Genomic DNA, 26,398 nt, shown 5'->3' on the forward strand with positions numbered 1-26,398 from the left:
ACGTACACACGCACGCACAGACATCTTTCTAAAAATCTTTTATTTCGACTCTAGAAATAACGTCGAGAAATTTCAAAATTTTCAATTCGACAAATTGGACCCATTACAATAACTTCCTATGGGAATTTAAAAAGATTTAAGTATGGAGTACATTTAGACCCTATGAATGACGTAAAGCAGGGTTATTAGACTTCCAGAAATTGCATAAGAAAAAAATACGCCAAAAAAGCCCTCAAATAAAATTCTAGATCCTTAATCCTTTCCTTAATCACCCAAAAAACCTATTCTATTGGAAATCTTAATTTTCAATAAAAATTTAATTCCGTCGAAAATTCATTTAAATTTATATCGATAAGAAAACTTTCTCTTGATTTGATTTAACTATGAAATTTACTAACGAGTGCAATAAATTTATTTGTTTGAATATTGTTCATGAAAAAGTCTATTTTTATTTTTAAAAAATGCGCCTATGTCCTTCTCATAGATATTCTGAATAGTTTAAAAAAGAAACATAAAGTTAATTGATAAAACATTACACGTAAAAACACAAAATATCTTTTTTTTCTCAAATATCTTTCCTCAAAGAGTTTGAACTCTAAACCTACGCCACTGTCTAATATCTTTACGATTTGAGAGCCAAACAATATTAACGTATAATTATTATTTTTCTAAAGCAAATATCACAACCAAAATTGATCGAAAATAATTACGAAAAGCTTTTTGTTTCCATAAATCTATACAAATCTACGTTATAAGCACAAGAAAGACTACACTTATCATTCCCAGCGAGATCTAAAAATGTAAAAGCTAAAAAAGTCTAAAATAAACATATTTAATTGATAAATACCAAGCAACCTGTTTCGATAGCCCGGCTTTTTGCTTTTATAGCTTCTTGATTGTAATTCTGTGTCTTGTGTGATCGCTGCTGGCGCTCTGTTTGATGACTGTTGTAGACGGTATAGCTCTCGAGTTTATAATAAGACTTCGTTCAGATCGGTCGTTGCTTTTCTATCCGCACATGGTCATACTCTAATTGAATTAATTAAAAAAAAAACATTTTCATTTCATAAAAAGATTATGAATTAAATTTATCAAAGTTAAACGTTGAAATCTTGTGAAGTCAAGGAATTTAATTAATATAGAGTTCAAACTTTAATAGTTTATTATTACAAAGTGAAGGTAAAGGTTCATTTGAAACTTTGTTAAGACGTACCGTAGATATAATACGTTTCTTACATAATGAGAAACTAAAATAATTGTCGGAAAATATTGTTGTTTTATGTTTTGTTGTTGGTTTGCAGCGGAACTGCTTTCCTGTTACTATTATTAAGCTCTTTACCACCTGCAGAGTTTGTTTTTATTTTTATTTTCTGATAGCGAAGCACAACTTTGTTTCTGTGTTCTCGTTTTTTTTTTATGAAAACTAAAATAAGCTTACAAGTTATTCATTTAAGTTATAACATAAAATTTCTAAAAGTATTGTTTATGTTTTTATCAAAATGATTCTCATTGTTTAAGATGATGCTTAATACAAGTTTACCTTTTTATTTCCAAGTGCGTGCTAAAAATACAAAAACTGATGTATTGAAATATTGATTGACGATCAATTAAATATAAGCAAACCAATTGCTTCACAATTGATATTCATTTAAAATTATTATTAGAAGATAAAATATTATAAATTTTTGTATAGGTACAGTGTTGTGGAGTGAATTTATCGCGTGTAAATATTGGCATGGTGGCGTGATCGTGTTACAATATAAAAATTTGAATATTTAGTTATTGTTGCGAAACTGTTTGTATAGCTACATATAGAGTGAAACAAGTTTGGTAAATTCAGCATTTTCGTAAGGTGTTTTAACCCATAAGTCGTTGCTGATGCAACAAAACCTACTTTTTCCATCTAAATTTCGCTCATCATATTCAAATATAATGCAAATATTTACAAGTCCAAAAAGGTTGCTTCAAATTGTACCATCTGATGATGCTGAGTCAGAAGAAGATAAGTCGGGTTTTTTGACAAATACGAACATATTTAATGAACCTAAAAGTTTATAGTTTTATGAACGACTTGCGTTTAGTCATGAACATGATTTTTGTGAAAAAAAAACAATCAAATATTTTATTACTTTTCCAAGGTGAGTTAAGGGAGCGTACTTAGTTTATAGGTTCGTACAAAACTTAAAGCCCTTAGTTTCATAAAAGATTCATTTGACAATGTTGAGCAGCCCCTCGCCGCCACGCCGGGAAGAAATAATAACAAAATAACCTTAGTTTTGATTTGTTAAAGAAATTACAACATTGAACTCTTTTTGAAGATCGTGAACGCCCGCACAAATAAAAGAATGTATAAATTATTAACTTGACTGAAACTGCAATTAAATAAATCAAACAACAAATGTTGTATTAGTTTCCCGAAGTAAGTTTGAAGTCGCTTTTATTTTTGGTGATATTTTTTACCAAACTGGGTTATTTTTCCAAGAGTTGAAGAAATGTTTGCTAATCAGCCTTATAGGAATTTTTACCTTACCGGGAGCAAGTTCCTACTATCAAGAATTCCCCCCGAATTTTTTTTTCTTGGGAACAAATTTCGCCAACATTAGAATAATGAGTTTATTTTTGAACATAGTTTTGGAATGATTTGACAGTCGGTTCTTAGTGAAAAAATGGTTTGTTTTCGTCCTAGACCTAATCCTTAGTTTAAAATGCAAGGTATTTTCTTTTTATTATTAATCCATAAGCCGATTTCAAGTAAATGGAACTAGAGCTTTGTTTTAACCCTTGCTTTAACCTCCTTTCTCATCGCTTCCATTTCAAGGTTGTGCCTTGAGGTTTCATCCAACATCTTCTTTTGTAACTCACTAATTTTGTGATTGGACCTTAATGTTTTCTTGAAATGGTATTCCATTTCTTTTTGAAGTTGCTTCATAGCCTTAACTGCCTCTTCAACCTTATTGCAGAGTTCTTTTGGGATTTCAATTTCTCGTTCCAAAGCGACATCACAAGTTATTCCTTTTTCTGGCTTTTTTCTAGGAATAGGAGTTGAAGTTCTGTTTTCAATGTTTAGCTGGGAGACCAAAAGTTCCACCGATTTTTCTAAGGCACAAATTCGTATTATCGTTTCGTCCAAGGCACTCAATTTATACTCCATGTTTTGGCCTCTAACGCCGGTTGCTTTTATTGTCTTTTGTTTTCAGACATTTTCTTAATCACTTACTTTTTTTTATCAAGCCATACCTTAAATTTAATGGTCATCAACTTATCACCTACTTTTTTCCATTCAGAAATAGATTTTGTTGGTGGGCCCAAACTGTTAAGTTCTTTTTCTACTTCTTTCCAAAATTTTGATACATCTTCCTTAGACCGATTTGTTGTGAAACCATCATAAGCAATATCTTGTTTTTTTTTCCATAAAACTGATCAAAACGTGAACTTGGTGAGTCTTTGTTCATTTCGACCTTAAAAAGATACATTTTTATTAATATTTTCATTATTATTTTGTTGAGAATTGCTTACGTTGTTTGCTCCGCTTTCAATTCCGACAACTAAATGACAGGGAAATATTCAGAGAGAAAAACACAAGATTTTCCCATGAAAAAAAGTTGCCGATAGGTATTTTTCCACAGGATTTTTTTTCCCAATTTTAAAAAATTCCCGATATCAATGTTTCGAATAAGGAAACAAATTCATAGGAAAAAAATTTCCCAATAACCCCAAATGTGTCAACCTTTATAGCTAGACCCTCAAGGCTAAGTTTACTCAATGGCTTATAAAGATCTACGAAATTGATTTAACATTGTTGTATATCGATTAAATATCAGTTTTTCGAATTAAACCGTGATCGATTTGTTTTTACAAAATACAGACCATTAGATTAATCTCAAAAATAACGATGAAGTATCAAAGTCATAACTCTTGAGTTCGACACGATTTGTTTGGATGTCCACCATGAATCTAGCACCTCTGAATGGGTCGAACCGTTAAGCAAAAAAGAGGCTAGTTAAAACTTTAACAAAATATTCATAATAATTGGAAGTCAACATCTTCCTTTTTTTCCTAATACTTGGGTCGAAAACCCTTTCTTATTAGCCTTTTGTTTTTTTTTTTGTAATTTAATAAAATAGGTTTGATATTTACATATATGTATCTGTTTTATTTTCCGGGGTTTTCAGTTGAAATTCAATTTTTGACAATTTTAGTAGTATTTTTTGAAAGATTTTTTTGAAGTCATTCGAATATTTCATCTTTTCTCGAAATATGTACTCGAATCGGACATCAGTTTTTACCAAAGTTTAATATACAGGGTTATCCATTTTGGAATTTTAAAAGTAAACGTAAATAAAACATATATATATATAAAGTTATTTTTTTTTGCATGATATTACTTACTTACTTACTTAAGCTGGCGCAACAGTCTGGGGCGGACCTGGGCCTCAACCAACATGCGTCTCCAGCCACCTCGGTCCCTAGCTAGCTGTCTCCAGTTTCACACGCCAAGTTGGTTGAGGTCCTCTCCCACCTGGGTGCGCCACCTGAGTTGCAGTCTTCCTCTACTGCGCCGTCCCTCCGGATTGGATTCGAATACCTTCCGGGCTGGAGCGTTAATGTCCATTTGCTCTACATGACCTAGCCATCTAAGCCATTGGACTTTAATTCTGCTAACTAGGTCAGTGTCGCTGTACAGCCCGTACAGTTCGTCGTTATATCTTCTTCTTCATTCTCCATCTATACCGAACCGAAAATCACCCGAAGAATTTTTCTCTCGAAGCATCCTAAGACTCTCTCATTTTTCTTTGACAGGGTCCAGGCCTCGGGGCCATAAATGAGAACCGGGATGATGAGTGTCTTATAGATGGTGATTTTAGATGCTCGAGAGAGGACTTTACTTCTCAATTGCCTTCTAAGTCCAAAGAAGCTTGCAAGAGTTATTCTTCGTTTGATTTCAGCGCTGGTGTCGTTGTCTCTATTAATAGCGGTGCCTAGGTAGACAAAGTCTTTAACTACTTCAAAGTTATAGCTGTCCATGGTGACGTTTTGTCCAAGACGTCGTCTTGGACAAAACTGACATCACGCTTTTATCTTCCAATTATGTCAATATCATCTGAGTATCCGAGTAATTGGATGGACCTTTGGAAGATTGTGCCTCTAGTGTTGACGGTTGAGTTTTGCACAATTCTTTCCAGAACGATGTTGAAGAAGTCGCATGACAGTGCATCGCCTTGTCTAAAACATTTTTTGACATGAAATGCATCGGTGAGATCTTTTCCGACCTTGATAGAGCAGTGTGCATTCTCCATCGTCATTCTGCACAAACGGATAAGCTTGACAGGGATGCCAAAACTAGACATTGCTCGGTAGAGCTCTTCCCTATAGATGCTGTCATACGTGGCCTTAAAATCGATAAAGAGATGGTGGGTATCGATTTGAAGCTCCTGGGTTTTTACCAAGATCTGCCGTAGTGTGAATATTTGGTCGATAGTGGTCTTTCCTGGTCTAAAGCCACACTGACAAGGACCAATTAGGTTGTTGACGATTGGCTTCAGACGTTCACATAATACGGCAGAGAGGATCTTATACGCATTGTAAAGGAGACTGATCCCTCTGTAATTGGCGCAGTTAAGAGGGTCTCTTTCTTATGTATGGGACACACTATGCTTTCTTCCGACCATATTTTGCAGATGAGTTGGTGCATGCTCCCTACCAAGTCATCGCCTGCTGCTTTGAATAGTTAAGCAGCGATGCCGTCAGCTCCAGCAGCTTTGTTTCACTTAAGTTTAGATATAGCTATCTTCACTTCGTCAAGGTCGGGTAGGCGGAATTGTTGATCTGCGTCGCCTAGTTTGAGCGGTTTTATTTCCCTTACAGCGGAATTCGGTTCGTCATCGCCGTTATATAATTTGGAGAAGTGATCTTTCCATATTCTCAGCATCGACTGCGGTTCTACTACGATGTTCTCCTGATGGTCTTTACAGGCTTCGGTTCGTGGCTGGTACCTTTGGGAGGTTTTTTTTACCTTTTGGTAAAATTTACGAACCTCATTCCTGTTGTGACATCCCTCTATCTCCTCGATCGCGCCCGTCTCATGCTCTCTTTTTTCCATCTAAGAAGCCAGTGTTCCTCTCTCCTCTTCTGCTCGTAGAGCTCGCTACCAGCTCTGGTCCTTTTGTGAAGCGCCGTTTTGTATGCCTGCTGTTTCGCTGCGTGCGTTTGCCGGCATTCGTCGTCAAACCAGGGGTTTCGCTGTGGTGGCCCTGTAAAACCTAGCACTTCAGAGGCGGCATCTCTGATGGGTGCAAGGCAATGTTGCCACTGGTTTTCAACGCTTAATGCAGGAAGCATAGGACTCCTTAGGAGGTTATTAGAGACTCGATCGGAAAAGGACGTGGGAGTCTCTTGCGATTGTAGCCGTCTAACGTACAGTACTTCCTAGGATCGGGATATCCGTAGCCGTACCTTGGCTACAACGAGGTAGTGGTAAGAGTCAATGTTGGTCCCTCGGAATGTTCGGATAGCCTGTATACTGGAGAAGTATCGTGCGTCAATCGCAATGTGGTCAATCTGGTTGACGGTTGATTGATCAGGAGATTTCCATGTCCCCTTGTGGATATTTAGATGTGTGAACTGTACTAGCTAATAGAACGTCTCGCCCCGCAGCGTAATCGATCAGCCTAAATCCGTTGTCGGAGGTGGTGTTGTGCAGGCTGTATCTCCCTTGGCATTAAAATCTCCTAAGACAATTTAAATGTCATAGCCACGGCACTGCTCATATGTCTTGTCCAAGAGCTCGAAGAATATGTCTTTGGGGGCTTCATCTTTCTCCTCTGTTGGGGCATGCGTGCATATTAGGCTTATGTTGGTGAATTTAGCCTTAATGCGGATTGTCGTGATGTGCTCGCTCACACTGTTGAATCTCACGTCTTTTTGCCTGAGTCTAGTTCCAACAACAAATCCACACCCAAATAGACATTGTCTTTGTTCTAGGTAGCAGTCGCCGTAGTATATATCGCAGTCTTTTAGTTTGTGTTTGCCCGGTCCATCCCATCGTACTTCTTGGATGGCGGTAATAACTGCCTTGCAGCAGTTTAGGGCTTCAGCTAATTGTTCGGCTGCACGTGGTCTGTTAAGGGACCTAACATTCCACGTACAGATCCTAAGTTCGTTGTCCCTATTTCGTTTGCGTGGCTTGTTGGTGCCTCGCACTAAAGGTATTTTGTACGTGGGCAGGAAGTCGCCCTGACGGCACAACCCCAACCTGGTGGGCCAGATTCTTAGTATAACTCCAAGGAAGGGGAGCCGGAGAAACCGCTCCTTACAGACCTGGGCTCCGAATATGTCGAAGAAGCCCTATAAGGGGTTCACTAAGTAGTTAAACTAACTGGAACTGTAGACGCCACCGTTGATTCCATCTCGGGAATTCCTCCGCTGCCAACTGGATAAGGAGAGGTGCCTTAGTGGAAACACCTCTCTCCCTCTCTCTTTTGCAACCCCCAACAACTTTCCACTGGGGTTGGAACCCAATCTCCAGTTGAGGTACTAGGCACCCGATGTTTACCACGGGGAGGTGAGAGTAGGAGTTGATAAACAGAGGTGGGTTTTAAGAAAAACCAGTGGATGCTTTTGTCCTCTTGAATGCCCATGTCCACCATTTAAACATGATATTACTTTTTTATTATAAAGTTGAAAAGTTTACATTATGTGTAAAATACTACATGGTTTAAATGACCACCACGCCAATTGTTATAAGCATCGATTCTTCTGAGGTAATTTTCGACTACTTTTTGACACATATTGGGTGGTATTTTAGCTATAACTTGACGAATTTTGGTTTCTAACAGTTAAAGGTTTATCTGCATAAACACGGTCTTGCACGTAACTTCACAAAAAAAGTCCAACGGTGTCAAACCGCATGATTTTGGTGGATAGTTGATATCGCCACCACGACGACGTCCGAGAAATTACGCAACCAAGAAATGTCTCTTGCAACAAAGCCATATTCGCTCGAGTTGTGTGTTAGATCTAATGGCGAATGAACCATATGAGGAAATTTAAAGCATATGTATAAAAGCAAAAGTTTAAAAAATAAATTAAATGGAGTAAAACAAAAATTGAAAAGAAAAGTAAATACAAAGCTTAAGCGTTATGCTATACTTTAAAACAGATTTTTGGCCATCGAACTGTTCATTTCAAGGAGCCATCTTTTTACTGATTTCAAAAATAAATTAGGATATTGAAGTGTTTTAGTTTCAAAAGGCAATTGAATAAAAAGTTAAGGTGCTGTTGCAATGTAAAAATTCGAGAATTGAGTTCTATTACTCATTGAAATATTAACTAAAAAAAGAGTTTAAATTCTTAAGCTATGTGTATTTGAGTTTCTGAGTACCTGACTGTATCCACATCTTATGAAATAAACTTTAAGAACCTTATATACATAAAGGTGTTTCAACGGCAAGATACGACGATCTTTAAATAAAGGCCAACTACTTGTTAACCTTGATTTCGTACAAATGATTCGGACAATATGTTTCTGCGATGTAATTATGGGATCAAGCGTGCTTTGATATGCAGCTTCTCAACTAGTTATTCCATACTGTAGCTTAGAATGAATGAGCCCAAAGTATATTGATGTTAATAGCTTTTTATTGAAGTTTGTTTTAATAAGATCATTTTACGTGTTACGGACATTTAGTATTTTTTTAATTCCCCAGTATGTTGTTTCCAATTTAAATAGTTGTCAATTGTAACTCCTAAATATTTAAAACTATTAACGAATTCGATTTCAAAACAATCATTGGAACAAGGTGTCATATGTTCAAAGCTGGATTTTCCACAAGAATGTGTAGCTAAGCTAAGTTTCTTACATGTTCCTGAATGGAAGATAACATTACAGTAAAAGATTGGAGCTGTTTGTTTTAAATTTCAGGCCATTATTTTTGTTTTCTCACTTAGAATGAGCTCATGTCTAGAAAATCATTGTCTTTGTACATTTAAATCTTTTTGTTACATAGCGATCAATTCAAATAGCGAATTGCTAGCATTTGTCAAAGCCATATCATAATGCTGTTTTTTTGCTAATTGATGATTGTTTGAAGACAGAGTTTGTGTATATCAAAAACAATATTGGACCTAGTACAGATCCTTGAGGAACACCGGTAGTAAGCTCCTGAACATCGCTAAATATTCCATCGATTCTAACTCTTTGAAAATGGTGTTTCGCCTGTTTCGACGTATCTACAACGACGTTGTGAATGGGCAGCTGGCTTCAGTTGTTGTGTGAGCTGGACTTTATATTAATAAAGGGTAGATCCAAATACAAAATACGCCATAATGTGCCGTAAAACAGTTCTAATTCATGAGGTTTTTCGGTAACACTTTCACTTACAGCAGCGACATTTTCAGCGGTACGGACGAAGCGATGACGCACAGTCCTAACAATATCTGTAACCAATCCAGTCTCTTCAAATTTCTTCACAATTGCTGGCGTAGTTGGACGATTATGTAAACCATAGTTTTCTCTTAAATCGCTATAATGTGGCTGTGGCAGAATCACCATTTTTGTAGAAGGTGTTATGATTTATGATTTATGTTTGACACAATTAAGGGTCACAATCGATTAAAGAAATTAAAGATGATAAATTCAAAAGTTTTTCGGGACACCCTATGTCTTTTAAACTCTTGTCTAGTCGCTTTTTTGTACAACTCTCACTATGCAATCTTGTCTGTTGAAATAGTAAAATGATAAGAACTTATGATCTTTTCAAGGGGCCACATTCTATGTTTAGTTGATACGCCTCTTCGAGATGCAGCATTCTTTAATTCCAAAGTACACAAGAAGCGCACATCATCTTTTACCAAATGATTTATTTGTTTATTTTGTTTGTCAGATAATTACATTTGGTTTAAATAAAGGTTAAGATGTTATCATAAAATTTCTTATCATCACAGATAAAAGCAAACAACAAGAAATTGTATTTAAATATATTTAACATTTTTTGTTACTTTTTGTATATTTAAAGCTTTACACAAATTTGTATTCGGTGAATAATATTTGCATTGTGTTTGCATTGTTTGTTTGAACAATAATTATTTATATAATTTTCGTGTATATTTTTGTTTAAATTGTGCCTATGGTTAAGTTTTTGAGTTTAAAATTGTATTTACATATTTATCTTAAGCCAATATTTGTATGTTAAATATCTTTTTTAACGATACTTGTCGTAAAGGTTTTCTTACTGGCATTAAAATTGCACTTTTCCAATGGTTTTTTATGGCGCTAATTCAAATCCGACTTCAAAACTAATGTACCACGTCAAGTTTTGAGATATCACTTTTTAAAATGAAAAAAAAAAAACAAGTATATAAGGCTTTTTGAGTCTGTCTTAATTTATGAAGCAGCTTTTTTTTATCTGTGATGGTTTTCCAAATCTATAATCTTCTTCAATACTCAGTTAAAATATTTATATTTTTTCAAAAGTTGTTAGATTTTACCAGTCTTACAAAAATCTAAAAATAGTTTTTAATAAAAATAAAAAGGCAAAATTGTTTGAAAGTAAGTTTGGATCTTATGACGAATCTGTTGTCTACACAATTCTGTTATATTAAGTTTTTGAAATATATACAAAAATTAGAGTTTGGATTCAAAATCAGCACTTAAAATTAAGTCCAAAATGTATTTTCCAAAACTAATAAAATATCAAATACAAGCTAAAAACTTCATATGAATTCAAATAAAGACTCATAACTAATAAGAATTTCTGGAAATTATGCAAGGTACTAAAATGCTATAAATTGTATCTTAAAGTGCAAGATTTGTACTTTTTAAAATTTTTTGTTAAGATATATTTTGAGTTTTAAATAAGGATTAAAATCACAGTCTTTGGTTTGTGTTTACCATTTTTATAAAAAACGGACTGTTGGATTTTTATAAAAAACAATTCTGAATATCGAATACAATATTTTCTGTGAAATTAGAAAAAATTTAAACAATATTTTAACGTTTTAAAAAGCTATTTAAGTCGAAAGTAAATTTTGACCAAGATTTTTTATATTTTAATTTTTTTTAAGAAAACTGTCAATTCGATTATTCTCAAAATTGTTGCGAATGTTGAAAACAATATTTTGTATAAGTTAAAATTAGTTAAAACCATAATCCCAAATTTTTAAAAAGATATTTGTGTCGAAAATCAATTTTTACGAACTTTTGTTAATTTTTAACTTCCCATAGGAAGTCCGATTTGTCAAATTGAAAATGTTGCCATTTCTCGACGTTTCAAGGTTCCTAGAGTAGAAATAAAAGATTTTTAGAAAGATGTCTGTGCGTGCGTGTGTGTGTACGTTTGTGCGTCCCTACGTTCGCGACGTTTTTTTCGTCCTCCATAGCTCAAGAACCAGAAGAGATATCGACTTCAAATAAATTTTGTTATACAGATAATAAAGCAGAAAGATGCAGAAAGGGCTCTCAAGAAAATTTCGTGGGTGGTTTTTTTTAACCATAGCAGTTTGAAAAAAAAGGTGAATATTTTGGTTAACCCTAAATATCTTACGAACCCAAAACGCTAGAGACTTGAAATAAATTTTATATAATAAATTGTAACGTGATACCAAACAGGTATATTTTTTAAAAAAAAATCAATATAACGGTTTTTTTTTTATAAATCAATAAAACTGAAAAAAAAAATGTGTCACCTCCAAAATTTTACGACTGAAATATGATTTCATCTCTAAAACAATTTTTTGCAACGAAAGATAATGTTTTTGACATCTGATAAAATTTTGAGAAAAATCGAATTGACAATTTTTTTTATAAAAAATAAAAACCTTAAAAAAACATTACTCAAAGTTCGTAAAAATTGAATATCGATTCAAATATCTTTTCAAAAACTTGAAATTTAGGCTTCAAGTTTATTTTATCTTATAAGAAATATTGTTTTTAATATTTTAAAAAATGTTGAGAAAAATCGAATTGACAATTTTCTTACAAAAAAATAAAAAACTAAGAAAAAATGTGCAAAAGTTGGTAAAAATAGATTTTCGACTCAAATATCTTTTCAAAACTTTGAGATATTGACTTTAATTTACTTTTATCTTTTAAAAAATCTTGTTGTCAACATTTAATTAAAGTTTGAAAAAAATCGAATTGACAGTTTTCTTACAAAAAATTAAAAACCGAAAAAAAATTAACAAAAGTTGGTAAAAAATGATTTTCGACTCAAATATCTTTTAAAAACTTTGAGATAATAGCTTCTAACTAATTTTTTCTTAAAAGAAATATTATTTTCAACAATTGGTAAAATTTTTAAAAAATTCGAATTGACAGTTTTCTTACAAAAAAAACAATACTAAAACTTGATAAAAATTTACTTTCGGCTCAAATAGCTTTTCAAAAATTAAAAATATTGGCTTCAAACTTATTTTATTTCACAGAAAATATTGTTTTCGATATTCAGTAATTTTTATATAAAAATCCAACAGTCCGTTTTTTCATAAAAAATAAAATCTACAAAAAATAGTACGCAAGTTTGGTAAAAATTGATACGAGCACATATAGACAAACTTTTAAGCAAGACAAATCGACACACGGGATGGGAAGTTATCAGTGTGGGTCGCAGTACAGCCTCTTTTTATTTTTTGTGAAAAATCTGTCAATTAAATATTTCTCAAATTTTTTCCGAATATTGAAAACCATATTTTTATAAAATAAAATTAGTTGAAAGCCATAATCTTAAAGTTTTGAAAAGATATTTAAAACGAAAAATTATTTTTTTTTCAACCTTTGTTAAATTTTCTTTTTGTAAAAAAATCTGTCAATTCGATTTTTCTCAAAATTTCTCCCAATGTTGAAAACAATATTTCTTATAAGGTGAAATAAGTTGAAAAGATATTTGAGTCGAAAATCAATTTTTACCAACTTTTGTTAAATTTTCTTTTAAGTTTTTATTTTTTGTAAAAAACTGTCAATTTTATTTTTCTCAAAATTTAACCAGATATTAAAAACTTAATTTTTCGTGGCACAAAATTGTTTGGAGATAAAATTATTTTGTATTTGTAAAATTTTCGAGGTGATACATTTTTTTTCGCACGCACAAACATCTTTCTAAAAATCTTTTATTTCGACTCTAGGGACCTTGAAAGGTCGAGAAATGTAAAAAATTTCAATTTGACAAATCGGACCCATTACAATAACTTCCTATGGAAAGTATATATGCCTTTTTTAGGCTATCTAAATTTATGAAGAGGCTTTTTTTAAATAAAATCTGTAATAGTTTTCTTAAATCTATAATCCTTTTTTTCAATATTCAGTTGAAATATTTATATTTTTTTTTTGTATAATATTAGAAAACATTTGTCAAAAGTTGTTAGATTCTACCTGTCTTACAATAATGGAAAAGAAGCAATAAACCCTATTTAATTAAATGGTTTTTAATAAAAAAAAAAGGCAAAACTTTTCTAAAGTAAGTTAAGATCTTGTGACGAATCTGTTGTCTAAAAAATTCTGTTATATCAAGTTTTTGAAGTATGTATATACAAAAATAAAGTTTGGATTCAAAATTTGCACTAAAAATTGAGTCAAAAATTTATTTTCCAAAACTAATAAAATATCAAATTCAAATTTTTCTCGAAACTTCATAAGAATTTCCAGAAAATAAACAACGTATTAAAATGTTTTAAATTGTATCTAAAAGAAAAAGATTCGTGCTTTTCATAATCATCATACAATTTATTGTTAAGACATATTTTGAGTTTTAAATAAAGCTTAAAATATCCGTTTTTGGTTGTGTTTACCATTTTTAAAGGGTTATATTTTAAGAACCTGATGTGATAGACAAATTTAAAGGCGAGAATTGAATTAAGGACATCTTAACCCTTTAAAAAAAGTATTATTTTGTTTGTGCAATAGAAAAAAAGCGTAATTTTGTCGACCAGTGTAAATAATTAAAAACCAGACAGTATTTTAGTACCTACTGATTTAATTTGTTTTTAAAATTTCTTTTTAATGGTCATTAGGAATTCCAGACAGTCTTGTTAATTCATTCAGTAAATAATCTTATCTTATTCATAGAATCTATAAATTATCACTTGTTTCAGTTTGAATGCATTCACTTTACAACTTATTGAAAGCAACACATAAATACACGATTGTGTAATGTTAAACTTTATTGCTTACAATTGTCAATACAAAAATAAATCATTTAAAGTGTACTTATGCACTACCATGGAATATATTTGAGTATTAATACTTGTCGAAAAACAAGTTAAACTTCCTGGGGTAAGCCTCTTCTCTCTTAACATTTCATTCTAAATTAATTACCTTTAACTTTTTATTAAATATATACATGTTCATAAAGCGACCCAATTTAATTTGTTTAGCAAATAAATTTGAATAATTCAGCAAAACCAGATTCTGCAATAATTTTTGTTTTGTAAGTGGACACAAATCATACGAAATAAATTACAAGTTTGTTGCAAAATGTTGAATCGATGGAAGTAAGCGGTTCAGCACACCTGCACTTACCATCGACAAAAATAGTCCGGTTGTTAAAGTTAGTTTAAAATAAAACATTATTAATTCGACCCAATGACATTAGCTGGAGCTGTAAATATTCAAGTACCAGGATACCGTGGCTGGAAATTGAAAATCAGTACTCTAATATTTGTACTTAAAAATAAGTTAAAACCGCCAAGTGTAGGGTATTTACAAACTACATTCTACTAGCCCAATATTTTCTTTTCATTACTTATTAAATTTCCATAGGAAGTTATTGCAATCGGTCCGACTTTTCGAATTGAACATTTTGACATTTCTCGACTTTTAAAGGTACCTAGAATCATCAAACAAAAAATAACGTATTTGAAAATTTTGAGAAAAATCTAATTAAAAGTTTTTTTACACAAAATTAAAACATATTACAAAACATTCCTAAAACTTGATAAAAATTGATTTTTTAATCAAATATCTTTTCAAAAATTTAAGGTATTAGCTTCAAAGTAATTTCAACTTGTAGAAAATATTGTTTTCGACATCTGGTAAAATTTGTTCATACAAATTTAAATCTACAAAAAATAGTACGCAAAATTGGTAAAAATCTATGTTCGATTCACAACGTTGGGTGAATAAATTAAAGTATTGCCTTTAAAAAATGATTTCATTTTGTGCAAAATTTGCAGGGAAAAATTTAATCTTCATTTGTTTATATAAGAATTAAAAACTTTCAAGAAATGCTTATTAAATTGGTAAAATATTGTTGGTAATTTTAAATAAATTTCTTAGACAAATTTTTCCAACACCTTTTTTAATAAAACACGAAAACTTCCAAAAAGATTCAAGCATTAGGAGAACAAAAAAAGATATTGACATCAAATTATTTATCTCACATAAAATATTGTAATAAAAATGTTGTTAAAGTTTTAAGCAAGACAAATCGACAGACAGGATATGTGAGTTATCAGTGTGGGTCGAGTCCTAGCCTCTTTTTCATTTTCTTAGCACAAACTATAGTTCCTGAAACTCGTCTTCAATTTCATCTTATTTTTACTTGCGACATGTAGGAACTTTATGGCAAGATTTGCATTCGTAAAAAATTTGAACTCGAGGTTTTGGTCAAACATGACATTACGATGTTAAAGAAGTCGAAAAAAGTGGGTCTCCTAATTCCGTTCGTCTGTCTGTCCCAGCTCCTACAGCCCAAAGCATTGGGTTAATTGAATTCAAACTTTGAAATTAAGGTTTTAAGCTGGTTTTGCAATAGACGTTTTTTTCGTGTTTTTAAAGGCTAAACATAACAGTAGTCCACATATAAATTTGTTGGCCAAAAACCGAAAATTCAATTTTTCTTAAAAAACAAAAATCAAGAGATGTTTACTAAACTTACTACAAAACTTTAACTTGGCTTCTTTAAATAAAAAACGAGTATTTTTCGATTGCTCTAGAATGGGGATACCCTTCCGTTATTAACTTCCCATAGGAAGTTACTGTAATGGGTCCGATTTGTCAAATTGAAAATTTTGACATTTCTCGACGTTTCAAGGTCCCTAGATTCGAAATAAAAGATTTTTTAAAAAGATGTCTATGTGTGCGTGTGAACGTACGTCCGTACGTCCGTACGTTCGCGACGGTTTTTTTGTCGTCCATAGCTCAAGAACCAGTTGAGGTATTGACTTCAAAAAAATGTTGTTAAACAGATAATAAGGCAGAAAGATGCATAAAGGGCTCTTAAGAAAATTGCGTGAGTGGTTTTTTTACCAAAGCAATTTGAAAAAAGGTGAACATTTTGCTTAACCCTAAATATCTTACAAATTATATAAATTTTATATAATATATTCTAACGTGATATCAAAGAAGTATATTTTTTTTAAATATCCAATTACCTTTTTTTTATAAATCAAACAAACTGAAAAAAAATGTGTCACCCTCCAAATTTTACGACTAAAGTATGATTTCATTTCCAAAAGAATTTTGTGCAACGACAAATAATGTTTTTGACATCTGATAAAATTTTTGAAAAATCGAATTGACAGTTTTTTTTATAAAAAATAAAAATCTAAAAAAAAATATTACTCAAAGTTGATAAAAATTGAATATCGGTCAAAAAAAAAAATTAATTTACTTTTATCTTTCAAAAAATATTGTTGTCAACATTCAGTAAAATATTGAAAAAATCCAATTGACAGTTTTTTTACAAAGAATTAAAAACCGAAAAAAAAATTAACAAAAGTTGGTAAAAATTGAATATCGATTCAAATATCTTTTCAAAAATTTGAGATAATAGCTTCTTACTAGTTTTTACTTATAAAAAATATTGTTTTCAACATTAGGACAAATTTTGAAAAAAATCGAATAGACAGTTTTTTTTTACAAAAAAGAAAAACCTAAAATAAAATGTATAAAAGTTGTTAAAAATTGATTTTCGACTCAAATATGTTTTCAAAAATGGTAGATATTGGCCTTAAACTACTTTTATCTTTCAAAAACTATTGTTGTTAACATTCAGTATAATTTTGAAAAAAATCGAATTGACAGTTTTTGTACAAAAAATTAAAAACCTAAAAAAAATTTAACAAAAGTTGGTAAAAATTGATTTTCGACTCAAATATCTTTTCAGATATTTGAAATATTGGCTTCAAACTAATTATATCTTATAAGAAATATTGTTTTCAACATTCGATACAATTTTGAAAAAAATCGAATTGACAGGTTTTTTTACAAAAAATAAAACTCTAAAAAAAAAAACAATACTAAAACTTGGTAAAAATTTACTTCCTACTCAAAACTTATTTTATTTCACAGAAAATATTGTTTTCGATATTCAGTATTATATAAATTATTTATATAAAATCCAACAGTCAGTTTTTTCATAAAAAATAAAATCTACAAAAAATAGAACGCAAATTTGGTAAAAATTGATACGAGTACATATAGACAAACTTTTAAGCAAGACAAATCGACAGACGGGATGGGAAGTTATCAGCGTGGGTCGCATCCCAGCCTCTTCTTTCGTTTTTAAATTTTCTCAAGAACAAATGAACTGATTTCAATTATTTTGTTTTCTGATAATAATAAGTAACACTTTTATTGAACTAATGACTAATTGAAAAATGTCATAAACGTTTCATATCTATTTTAATAATTTAATATAAAATGTTTGAATGTCTTGAAAATTAAAGTGAGAAGAGATTCTGCCACTTGTAATTTTTTTAAATGCCACATTTTAGTTTCTCTACAAATTATTATTTTAAATTATTTAATTAAATTTAAGATATAAATAAATTTCTTTCTTGATGTTTAAGTTTTGTTTTTAATTTAACTTTTTGCGAATTTGTTTTCTAGCATCATTTTCAATCTAAGCAGAATGAAAATGATATTAAAAATAAACTCTCGGGAATTACGTCAGAAGATAATACGCCAGAAAATTGTTCGTTCTAGATTCTGTTTTAATTTCCTAGGAAAAAAGATCAAATTTTTCTGACAAACCTTTTCATTTTCTGGCTTTTCATATTTTTTTAGCATTTTTCTCATTTATTAAAGTAACTGCGTTTTTTGGTATTTGTATATACAGTATAGAGAGAAATTGCCGACAATACGATCAGCAGTAGCCAGATTTTTGTAATTAAAAATTGGTACAACTGCAAGAAAATCTGTCAAAATAATAATAAAAATACACAAAAAAAAACTAACTAAAACTAATAAAACGGACAATTTTCAAAAAAAAAATGTTAAAAAAACATCTGGAAATTGAGATTCTATTAAAAAAAGTTATTTTACCAATTGCTTCAAGCAGGGGGCTTGTTCGTAGACTATAACATTAACATTTGGTGTTGAAACGATCTTGAAGCTTGCCTCAATTCCTAATATACCTGAATCGAGTTGAAATGAGCTTTGATTCGCCTCGATTCTGGTCGGGGATCGGAGTCGAGTCAAAATTTGCGAAGAAAAACATTTGTGGAGGAGTTGGTTTTACATATAATGCGTCATGGTCTGTTTATTTACACGTTTGTGTTCAAAAAATATAGTTTTGGTTTAATCAAAGTAAAAAAAAATTGCGTATGGAGTAGGTAAAATATTCTTATACGGTGCTGAACTATTCCGTTTTTCGTTGTTTAACACGAATCAAAGTATCTCACTTGGACTTCATAAGAAACATCGAAACACAATTTGCATTTTAGAAAGTGCTGTCAAACGTAATCATTTTTAAATCTTCTTGTGCGGTGAAAACATAATGAAGATTTATTCTTAACTGAGATAAACCTTTGGTGGTAACATAGAAAAATTTAATTATCTTAATTATCCCAGTTAATCCATTTTCACTAACAAAACTAAATAATATCAACAGTAACAGATTGATTTTTTCTCCAATGGAAAACACACATAATTCCAAATGCACAACTACTCAACGAACACAGCCATCGAGATACAAATGCAATCAATCAATCGTAACAACATTTGAGAACGAAATCACGGAAGATCTATTCGAGACTCGTATAAATGTCAAAAACCCATCCATAGTAAGATTCTAATCTAAGTTTTATCGGTGTGATTCATACTATGGATATTGTTTTTGTTATTCGTGTAAAATCCTACTATACTATGGATAGATTTTTCATAAAAACACGGGTAATGACAACAAGATCAGAATACATTCTGGCCTGGTCACATTAGTCCTTAAAATATGTAAATGCAAGGTTAAGATACACATGATGTTATTTTAATTTTGTCAGCGCCCTTTACAGAACATTTTTAAGCGGTGCCTAAAAACTCTTTTTTTATGTAAAGAGTATGACCCCTTCCTAATTTAAAGTCTAGATCCTACCTTGCCAGAGCTTAAGATAACAAACATGCATATTTTAACACATTTTTTGGCTACTGATTTATGCAGATTAATGGATAATTAATATAATCAGTGAATATTTTAATAATTAAATTGATAACACTCATACAGAAATGTTTTGTATTTTGTGCCTACTTACTTTAAGAATGTGTTATGTATTTTAAAACAACTTCGTTTATGGTGATGACTTTCTATTCCATTTCATTCGTGGTTGTTCTTTTGATAGTAAATATACTTCATATACTAATCTTATCTCAAAATCTATATTACCCTCTTGGTGCCTTCGAAATAACAAGTTCAAGTGCACCTTCGGTTTAAAATAAAGATATGAAAACGTATGATCAACATTAGTCATTCCTCAATTTGCAAATTAAACGGTCTTTGAACTCTAGTGAAACAGATTTCTTCATATACATCATGCAGATACGATTTTTCAAAATCAATGTGTTACGCCACAGTAGTTTCAGTGATGATTCAATTTGAAAAAAACTCATTTAATGTAGCGAAATTGTGATAGCAATAAATATGGACAACCTTGACTTGTTAACAGCTGTAAAATGAAGTAAAACTTGATTTCAAGGCTTGTTTGCTTCGAGTGTAGAATTGTCAGAGATGACCGTAAATTTAGCTGATAATTTTTCATGATTTTTTGTATGTATCTCTGGTCTATGACTCTGCGCCCAAAAAGAAATAGAAGATTTATTAGGGAAGCCTTAAAGTGTATGGACGTAATTAAAGCCTTAAGGAATAAAATAAGAAAAAATCATAAAAACCTACGTTGAATACTTTCTATTCTCTCAATATGAACGAGATAGTATAGCCTCAATTAAACGTAAGCGTCTTAAAAATTGCCCTGACAAAAAAAAACATACAGAATTATAATAACGTATAGATCCCAGAACTCACGGGAAAATCTTTTGACGAAACCAAGTGTTTTGTAAACGTAAATTTCGAGTCTAGTGGAATTCAAATGGTAGACATGCGCATTCAAGAGGACACAAGCGCCTGTCTATCAACTAATACTCTCACCTCCCCGCGGTGAACATCGGGTGCCTAGTACCTCAACTGGAGATTGGGTTCCAACCCCAGTGGAAAGTTGTTGGTGGCAGCAAATGAGAGAGAGGGGGGAGAGGTGTTTCCACTAAGCACCTCTCCTTATCCAGTTGGCAGCGGAGGATTTTCTAGAGATGGAATCAACGGTGGCGTCTACAGTTCCAGTAAGGTTGAACTACTTAGTGAACACCTTATAGGGCTTGTTCGGCATATTCGGAACCCAGGCCTGTAAGGAGCGGTTTATCCAGCTCCCCTTCCTTGGAGTTATACTAAGGATCTGGCCCTCCAGATTGGGGGTTGTGCCGTCGGAGTGACTTCCTGGCCACGTAAAAAATACCTTTAGTTTCGAAGCACCACAAGCCTCGGATACGGACGGATTCACCGTTGGCAACCCACGCAAACGAAATAAGGACAACGAACTTCGAATTTGTGCGTGGAATGTTAGGTCCCTTAACAGACCACGTGCACCCGAACAATTAGCGGAAGCCCTAAACTGCTGCAAGGCAGATATTACCGCCATCGAAAAAGTGCGATGGGATGGGCCGGTCAAACGCGAACTAAAAGACTGCGATGTTTACTACGGCAACTGCTACCGAGAACAAAGACTACGTCTATTTGGGTTTGGGTTTCTTGTTGGAACTAGACTCAGGCAAAAAGTTTTGAGTTTCAACAGTGTGAGGGAGCGCATCTCGACAATCCGCATCAAGGCTAAATTCGCCAACATAAGCCTAATATGCGCGCAGCAGTGCCCTAGCTATGACATTAAAATTGTCTTAGGAGATTTTAATGCCAAGCTAGGAAGAGAAGACATCTTTGGTGGGATAATCGGGAGATACAGCCTGCACGACACCACCTCCGACAACGGATTCAGGCTGGTCGATTTCGCTGCTAGTACGCAGTTCACGCATCTTAATATCCACAAGGGGACATGGAAATCTCCTGATCAATCAACCGTCAACCAGATTGACCACATTGAGATCGACGCACGACACTTTTCCAGTATCCAGGATATCCGAACATTCCGAGAAGCCAACATTGATCAGACCACTATCTCGTTGTAGCCAAGGTACGGATTTCCCGATCCAAGCCAAAACAATGAAGTACTGAGACTGCCATGTCCTTTTCCGATCGAGTCTCTAATATCTTCTTATGGAGTCCTATGTTTCCTGCATTAAGCATTGAAAACCAGTGGCAACATTGCCTTGCAGCCATCAGAGATGACGCCTCTGAAGTGCTAGGTTTCACACGGCCACCACAGCGAAAACCCTGGTTTGACGACGAATGCCGGCAAGCGCACGCAGCGAAACAAGAGGCATACAAAACGACGCTGCACAAAAAGACTAGAGCTGCTCGCGAGCTCTACGAGCAGAAGAGGAGAGAGGAACACCGGCTTCTTAGATGAAAAAAAAAAAGCATGAGAAGCGCGCGATCGAGGAGATAGAGGGATGTCACAACAGGAATGAGGTTCGTAAATTTTACCAAAGGGTAAAAAAAACTCCCAAGAGTACCAGCCACGAACGGAAGCCTGTAAAGACGATCAGAAGAACATCGTAGTAGAACTACAGTCAATGCTGAGAATATGGAAAGATCACTTCTCCAAATTATATAACGGCGATGACGAACCGAATTCCGCTGTAAGGGAGATAGAACCACTCAACCTCGGCGACGCAGATCAACAATTCCGCCTACCCGACCTTGACGAAGTGAAGATAGCTATATCTAAACTTAAGTCAAACAAAGCTGCTGGAGCTGACGGCATCGCTGCCGAACTATTCAAAGCAGCAGGCGATGACTTGGTAAGGAGCATGCACCAACTCATCTGCAAAATATGGTCGGAAGAAAGCATGCGCGATGAGTGGAATCTCAGCATAGTGTGCCCAATACATAAGAAAGGAGACCCTCTGATTGGTCCTTATCAGTGTAGCTTCAGATCAGGAAAGACCACTATCGACCAAATATTCACACTACGGCAGATCTTGGTAAAAACCCAGGAGCTTCAAATCGATACCCACCATCTCTTTATCGATTTTAAAGCCACGTATGACAGCATCTATAGGGAAGAGCTCTACCAAACAATGTCTAGTTTTGGCATCCCTGTCAAGCTTATCCGTTTGTGCAGAATGACGATGGAGAATGCACGCTGCTCTATCAAGGTCGGAAAAGATCTCACCGATGCATTTCATGTCAAAAAATGTTTTAGACAAGGCGATGCACTGTCATGCGACTTCTTCAACATTGTTCTGGAAAGAATTGTGCAAAACTCAACCGTCAACACTAGAGGCACAATCTTCCAAAGATCCATCCAATTATTTGGATACGCAGATGATATTGACATAATTGGAAGATCAAAGCGTGATGTCAGTGGAGCGTTTGTGAGCATTGCGACGGAAGCGAAGAAGTTTAGTGGTCAAGGAGGGCAAGACCAAGTATATGCTGTCATCAAAAAAGGACACTGAACAACAACGTCTTGGACAAAACGTCACCATGGACAGCTATAACTTTGAGGTAGTTAAGGACTTTGTCTACCTAGGCACCGCTATTAACACAGACAACGACACCAGCGCTGAAATCAAACGAAGAATAACTCTTGCAAATCGCTGCTTCTTTGGAATTAGAAGGCAATTGAGAAGTAAAGTCCTCTCTCGAGCATGTAAAATCACCATCTATAAGACACTCATCATCCCGGTTCTCATTTATGGCGCTGAGGCCTGGACCCTGTCAAAGAAAGATGAGAGCGTCTTAGGATGCTTCGAGATAAAAATTCTTCGGGTGATTTTTGGTCACGTACGCATAGATGGAGAATGGAGGAGAAGATATAACGACCTAGTTAGCAGAATTAAAGTCCAACGGCTTAGATGGCTAGGTCATGTAGAGCGGATGGACATCAACGCTCCAGCCCGGAAGGTTCTCGAATCCAATCCCGAGGGACGGCGCAGTAGAGGAAGACCGCGACTCAGGTGGCGCACCCAGGTGGGAGAGGACCTCAACCAACTTGGCGTGCGATACTGGAGACAGCTAGCTAGGGACCGAGCTGGCTGGAGACGCTTGTTGGTTGAGGCCCAGGTCCGCCCCGGACTGTAGCGCCACCTTAAGTAAGTAAGTAAGTAAGTGGAATTCAAAATGTATGTAACCATATTGTCTTACACTTGTCAATATTTAGAATAGAATGGTTTTTATTGCACCATTCCTAAATTTGATGCCTTCTTGTAGCTCTTTACAATCCTTGTTGGAGTTAATAACTTGGAACATTTTAACATCATCTGCATAGATTAGCGATGTAAAGTTATTGAAAATAAAAGGCAAATCGTTAATAAATAAAATAAACAGCAATGGACCAATGGACCAAGGACCCTCCCTTGAGGTACACCAGAATTGACTTTAACTTGACTTGACATAGAGGGTTACTCCTGAATATATATGGAAAATATGACAAAATCGACTTAAAGAAACGGTCGTGCAATCCAATTTGAACTAATTTATTAAGAAGAATTGTATGACTTAATTTGTCAAATGCTTTGCTAAAGTCTGTAAAGATGTAATCGACCTGTTTTTCAAATGCTTCCAAACAAAAAGAAGAGTATTCTTATGAATAAGTACTTGTAGATTTGTATTTACTAATCCATTTTGATTTTCACATAAAACAAAACAAAACGAAAGAAACATAAATGGATCCATGCAACTTCGGAATAGCAGACAATTCCACTATAGGACCTTATGATTCCTGACTAAATGTTAGAACCTTTTTTATGGACTTGAATCAGGTATCAGTCTTTCCAAAGATCTGGGAACTAAACAAATTTCAGATACTCGTTGAACAGAAGAATCAATGTATAAGAAACATAAGGTACACGTTTTTTCAGTATAAATATGGTATTCCTTTAGGCCCAGAACTAAAACAAATTTAGCTTTAAAATGTTGAAACCTATATCAAAAAATTGATTGATATAAGATGACTATAATCTTTTGTTAGAAAAAATAAGAGAAGACTTGCTTACAGACGAAAAATCTTCAAAGACAGTCTTAAAATAATCTGCGAACATGTTCAAAGTCCATTTTGAAGAACTTTGAAAGGTCGTACTAGCTAGATATCAGTCAAATTTAAGTTTACTCTTAACGCATCTCCAAAACATATTAGGAATCATTTTAAGATAACACTCACAATCAGTGTTCGAAGTGAATTGAGAGTACAAATAGTTTGAATAAGTCACAAAGTCGTATTGCAGTTTTTGGAAACTTTAAGCGTCTCATTACTTTTCGATACCTCAATTTTATAGACTTTCTGTTTTACTCAGAAAAAAAATATGAGGGATCCTATTAAAGGTTTTTAAGACTTTAAATCGTATTAAAATATGAAAAATATATAATTAAATTTTCTCAAAACATTATAAATTTCCTTTTAAAAAATTCTAGCTTCTTCTTTTATTTTCAGTATTTTTCATATGCCTTTTGGACTTTTTAAAAATCCAACATGAAGAGTATTAAAATAAAATCAAGTAAGTACCCTAAAGTTGTATATTTAAGACAAAATGTTAAGGAACATGAATTAAAATACATTTTTCTTTAAGGATTATTTCTTGGAATGGTTAAGGCGCATGCTGATCTAACTCAAGCCAAATTTGTATTCTTCTATGGGTAAGTTTTTTATTATATCTTTTGTAAATATAACTTTTAACAAATATTGTTTATCATTTACAGACCAAATTTTACAGATTCAGCAACATTTGAACTAGATGACGGTATTAGTTTACTCAAACACGAAAAGTTCGACAAAACCAAGAAGACCGTCCTCTATGTTCATGGTTATCTAGAAAACCTAACAGTTGAAAGCATAAAAGTTATCGTCGAAGCATATCTACAGCGAAAAGATGTGAATCTTATCGTTTTGGATTGGGGTGAATTGGCTGATGGAAATTATATGCTTGATGCTGTTGTAAATGCAAAACAATTAGGTCCAGTTCTAGCAAAGAAGCTTATTGATATGTTCGATCAAGGCTTAGACATTAGCAGTTTCCATCTAATTGGACATTCGTTAGGTGGACAAATGTCTGGAATTGTTGGTAGGGAGGTCTATCGACGGTCGAAAAAGACAAAACGGTTAAGGAGGTAAGTAAATAAAGACTATAAGGCTTTATGTACGTTTCCTTTCAAGGCTTTTACATATGTTTGTATGTCCTCAGAATTACAGCTCTTGATCCTGCTTTTCCACCATTTTATACTTGTATCACAGCGCATCTTAATAAAAAAGATGCAGATTTTGTTGATGTCATTCATACAGATGCATGGATTTATGGAGCTCCAATTAGTACTGGAACCGCCGATTTTTGGCCAAATAGTGGGAAAACTCTTCAGCCTGGTTGCCCTAAGAGAAATTACAAGATGCTCACAGACAACGGTAAAGTATACATGAAAATGAGAAGCTATTTTATTTTACTTAAAATTAATCTATGTCATTTTCAACCAGATCTCTCAAGTCATCGAAGATCGTGGTATTTTTGGGCAGAAAGTGTTGCTGGAAAATATAACGAACAGTTTGAGGCTGTAAAGACAAAAAATTGGAACGACTTTAAATCTGGAAAGATCAATGAGGATTCCGATTTAAAAGTTGTCATGGGGCATGATTGTCCAATAAAGTAAGCCAAAAATATTTTTTGACCAAATACATAACTGTTTTTTATTGTCTCTTTGATTCTTATAGCATTAGTGGTGATTATTACTTACAAACAAACGGGCTTCCACCATATGCAAGAGGGAAATCAGGTACTGTTTACATTGATCCTAATGAACTTCCGGGAAATTCTCCAGCTGAAATAGCACAACTTGCGAAGGAATTTATTTAATAAAATTGTAAATATTAGTTTCATAATTTAAACTTAAGATTTATTTAAAATTAATTTTGATAAAATGTAAATAGCAATAAGTGAATGGTAAGGTTACATTACCCAATAAAAGAGCTAATAATGAAAAATTTAAAATATGTCTTAAGGTGATTTTAAATATAGGTCTTTTCAAAAAGGGTAGGTGGATGT

The 26,398-nt window shown here is 33.2% G+C and overlaps 1 protein-coding gene across 2 annotated transcripts; it reads left to right on the plus strand.

Moving 5' to 3' along the window:
- Positions 1-970: 970 nt before the first annotated feature.
- On the plus strand, positions 971-26,346 carry LOC129952964 (lipase member H-A-like). 2 transcript variants are annotated; one of them, XM_056065950.1, is made up of 7 exons: positions 971-1,179; positions 24,802-24,865; positions 24,938-25,004; positions 25,068-25,475; positions 25,550-25,764; positions 25,834-26,002; positions 26,068-26,346. In XM_056065950.1, exons 2-7 carry the CDS (start codon positions 24,841-24,843, stop codon positions 26,207-26,209), a joined length of 1,026 nt encoding a protein of 341 aa, XP_055921925.1. In that variant the 5' UTR covers positions 971-1,179; positions 24,802-24,840; the 3' UTR covers positions 26,210-26,346. The 2 variants fall into 2 exon arrangements, with proteins under 2 accessions (XP_055921925.1, XP_055921926.1); XM_056065951.1 differs by lacking the exon at positions 971-1,179 and adding an exon at positions 1,865-2,138.
- Positions 26,347-26,398: the final 52 nt, after the last annotated feature.

This window comes from Eupeodes corollae, chromosome 3 (assembly GCF_945859685.1).
Source record: "Eupeodes corollae chromosome 3, idEupCoro1.1, whole genome shotgun sequence".
Lineage (NCBI taxonomy): Eukaryota > Metazoa > Arthropoda > Insecta > Diptera > Syrphidae > Eupeodes > Eupeodes corollae.

What these genes read in the sequence shown, in the direction of transcription:
- LOC129952964 (XM_056065950.1), top strand. Translation starts at nt 24,841, where the DNA reads ATGAAGAGTATTAAAATAAAATCAA. An exon ending in CAAGATGCTCACAGACAACG is followed by an intron (nt 25,765 to 25,833) that starts GTAAAGTATACA and finishes ATTTTCAACCAG; the next exon opens with ATCTCTCAAGTCATCGAAGA. An exon ending in GGGCATGATTGTCCAATAAA is followed by an intron (nt 26,003 to 26,067) that starts GTAAGCCAAAAA and finishes TGATTCTTATAG; the next exon opens with CATTAGTGGTGATTATTACT.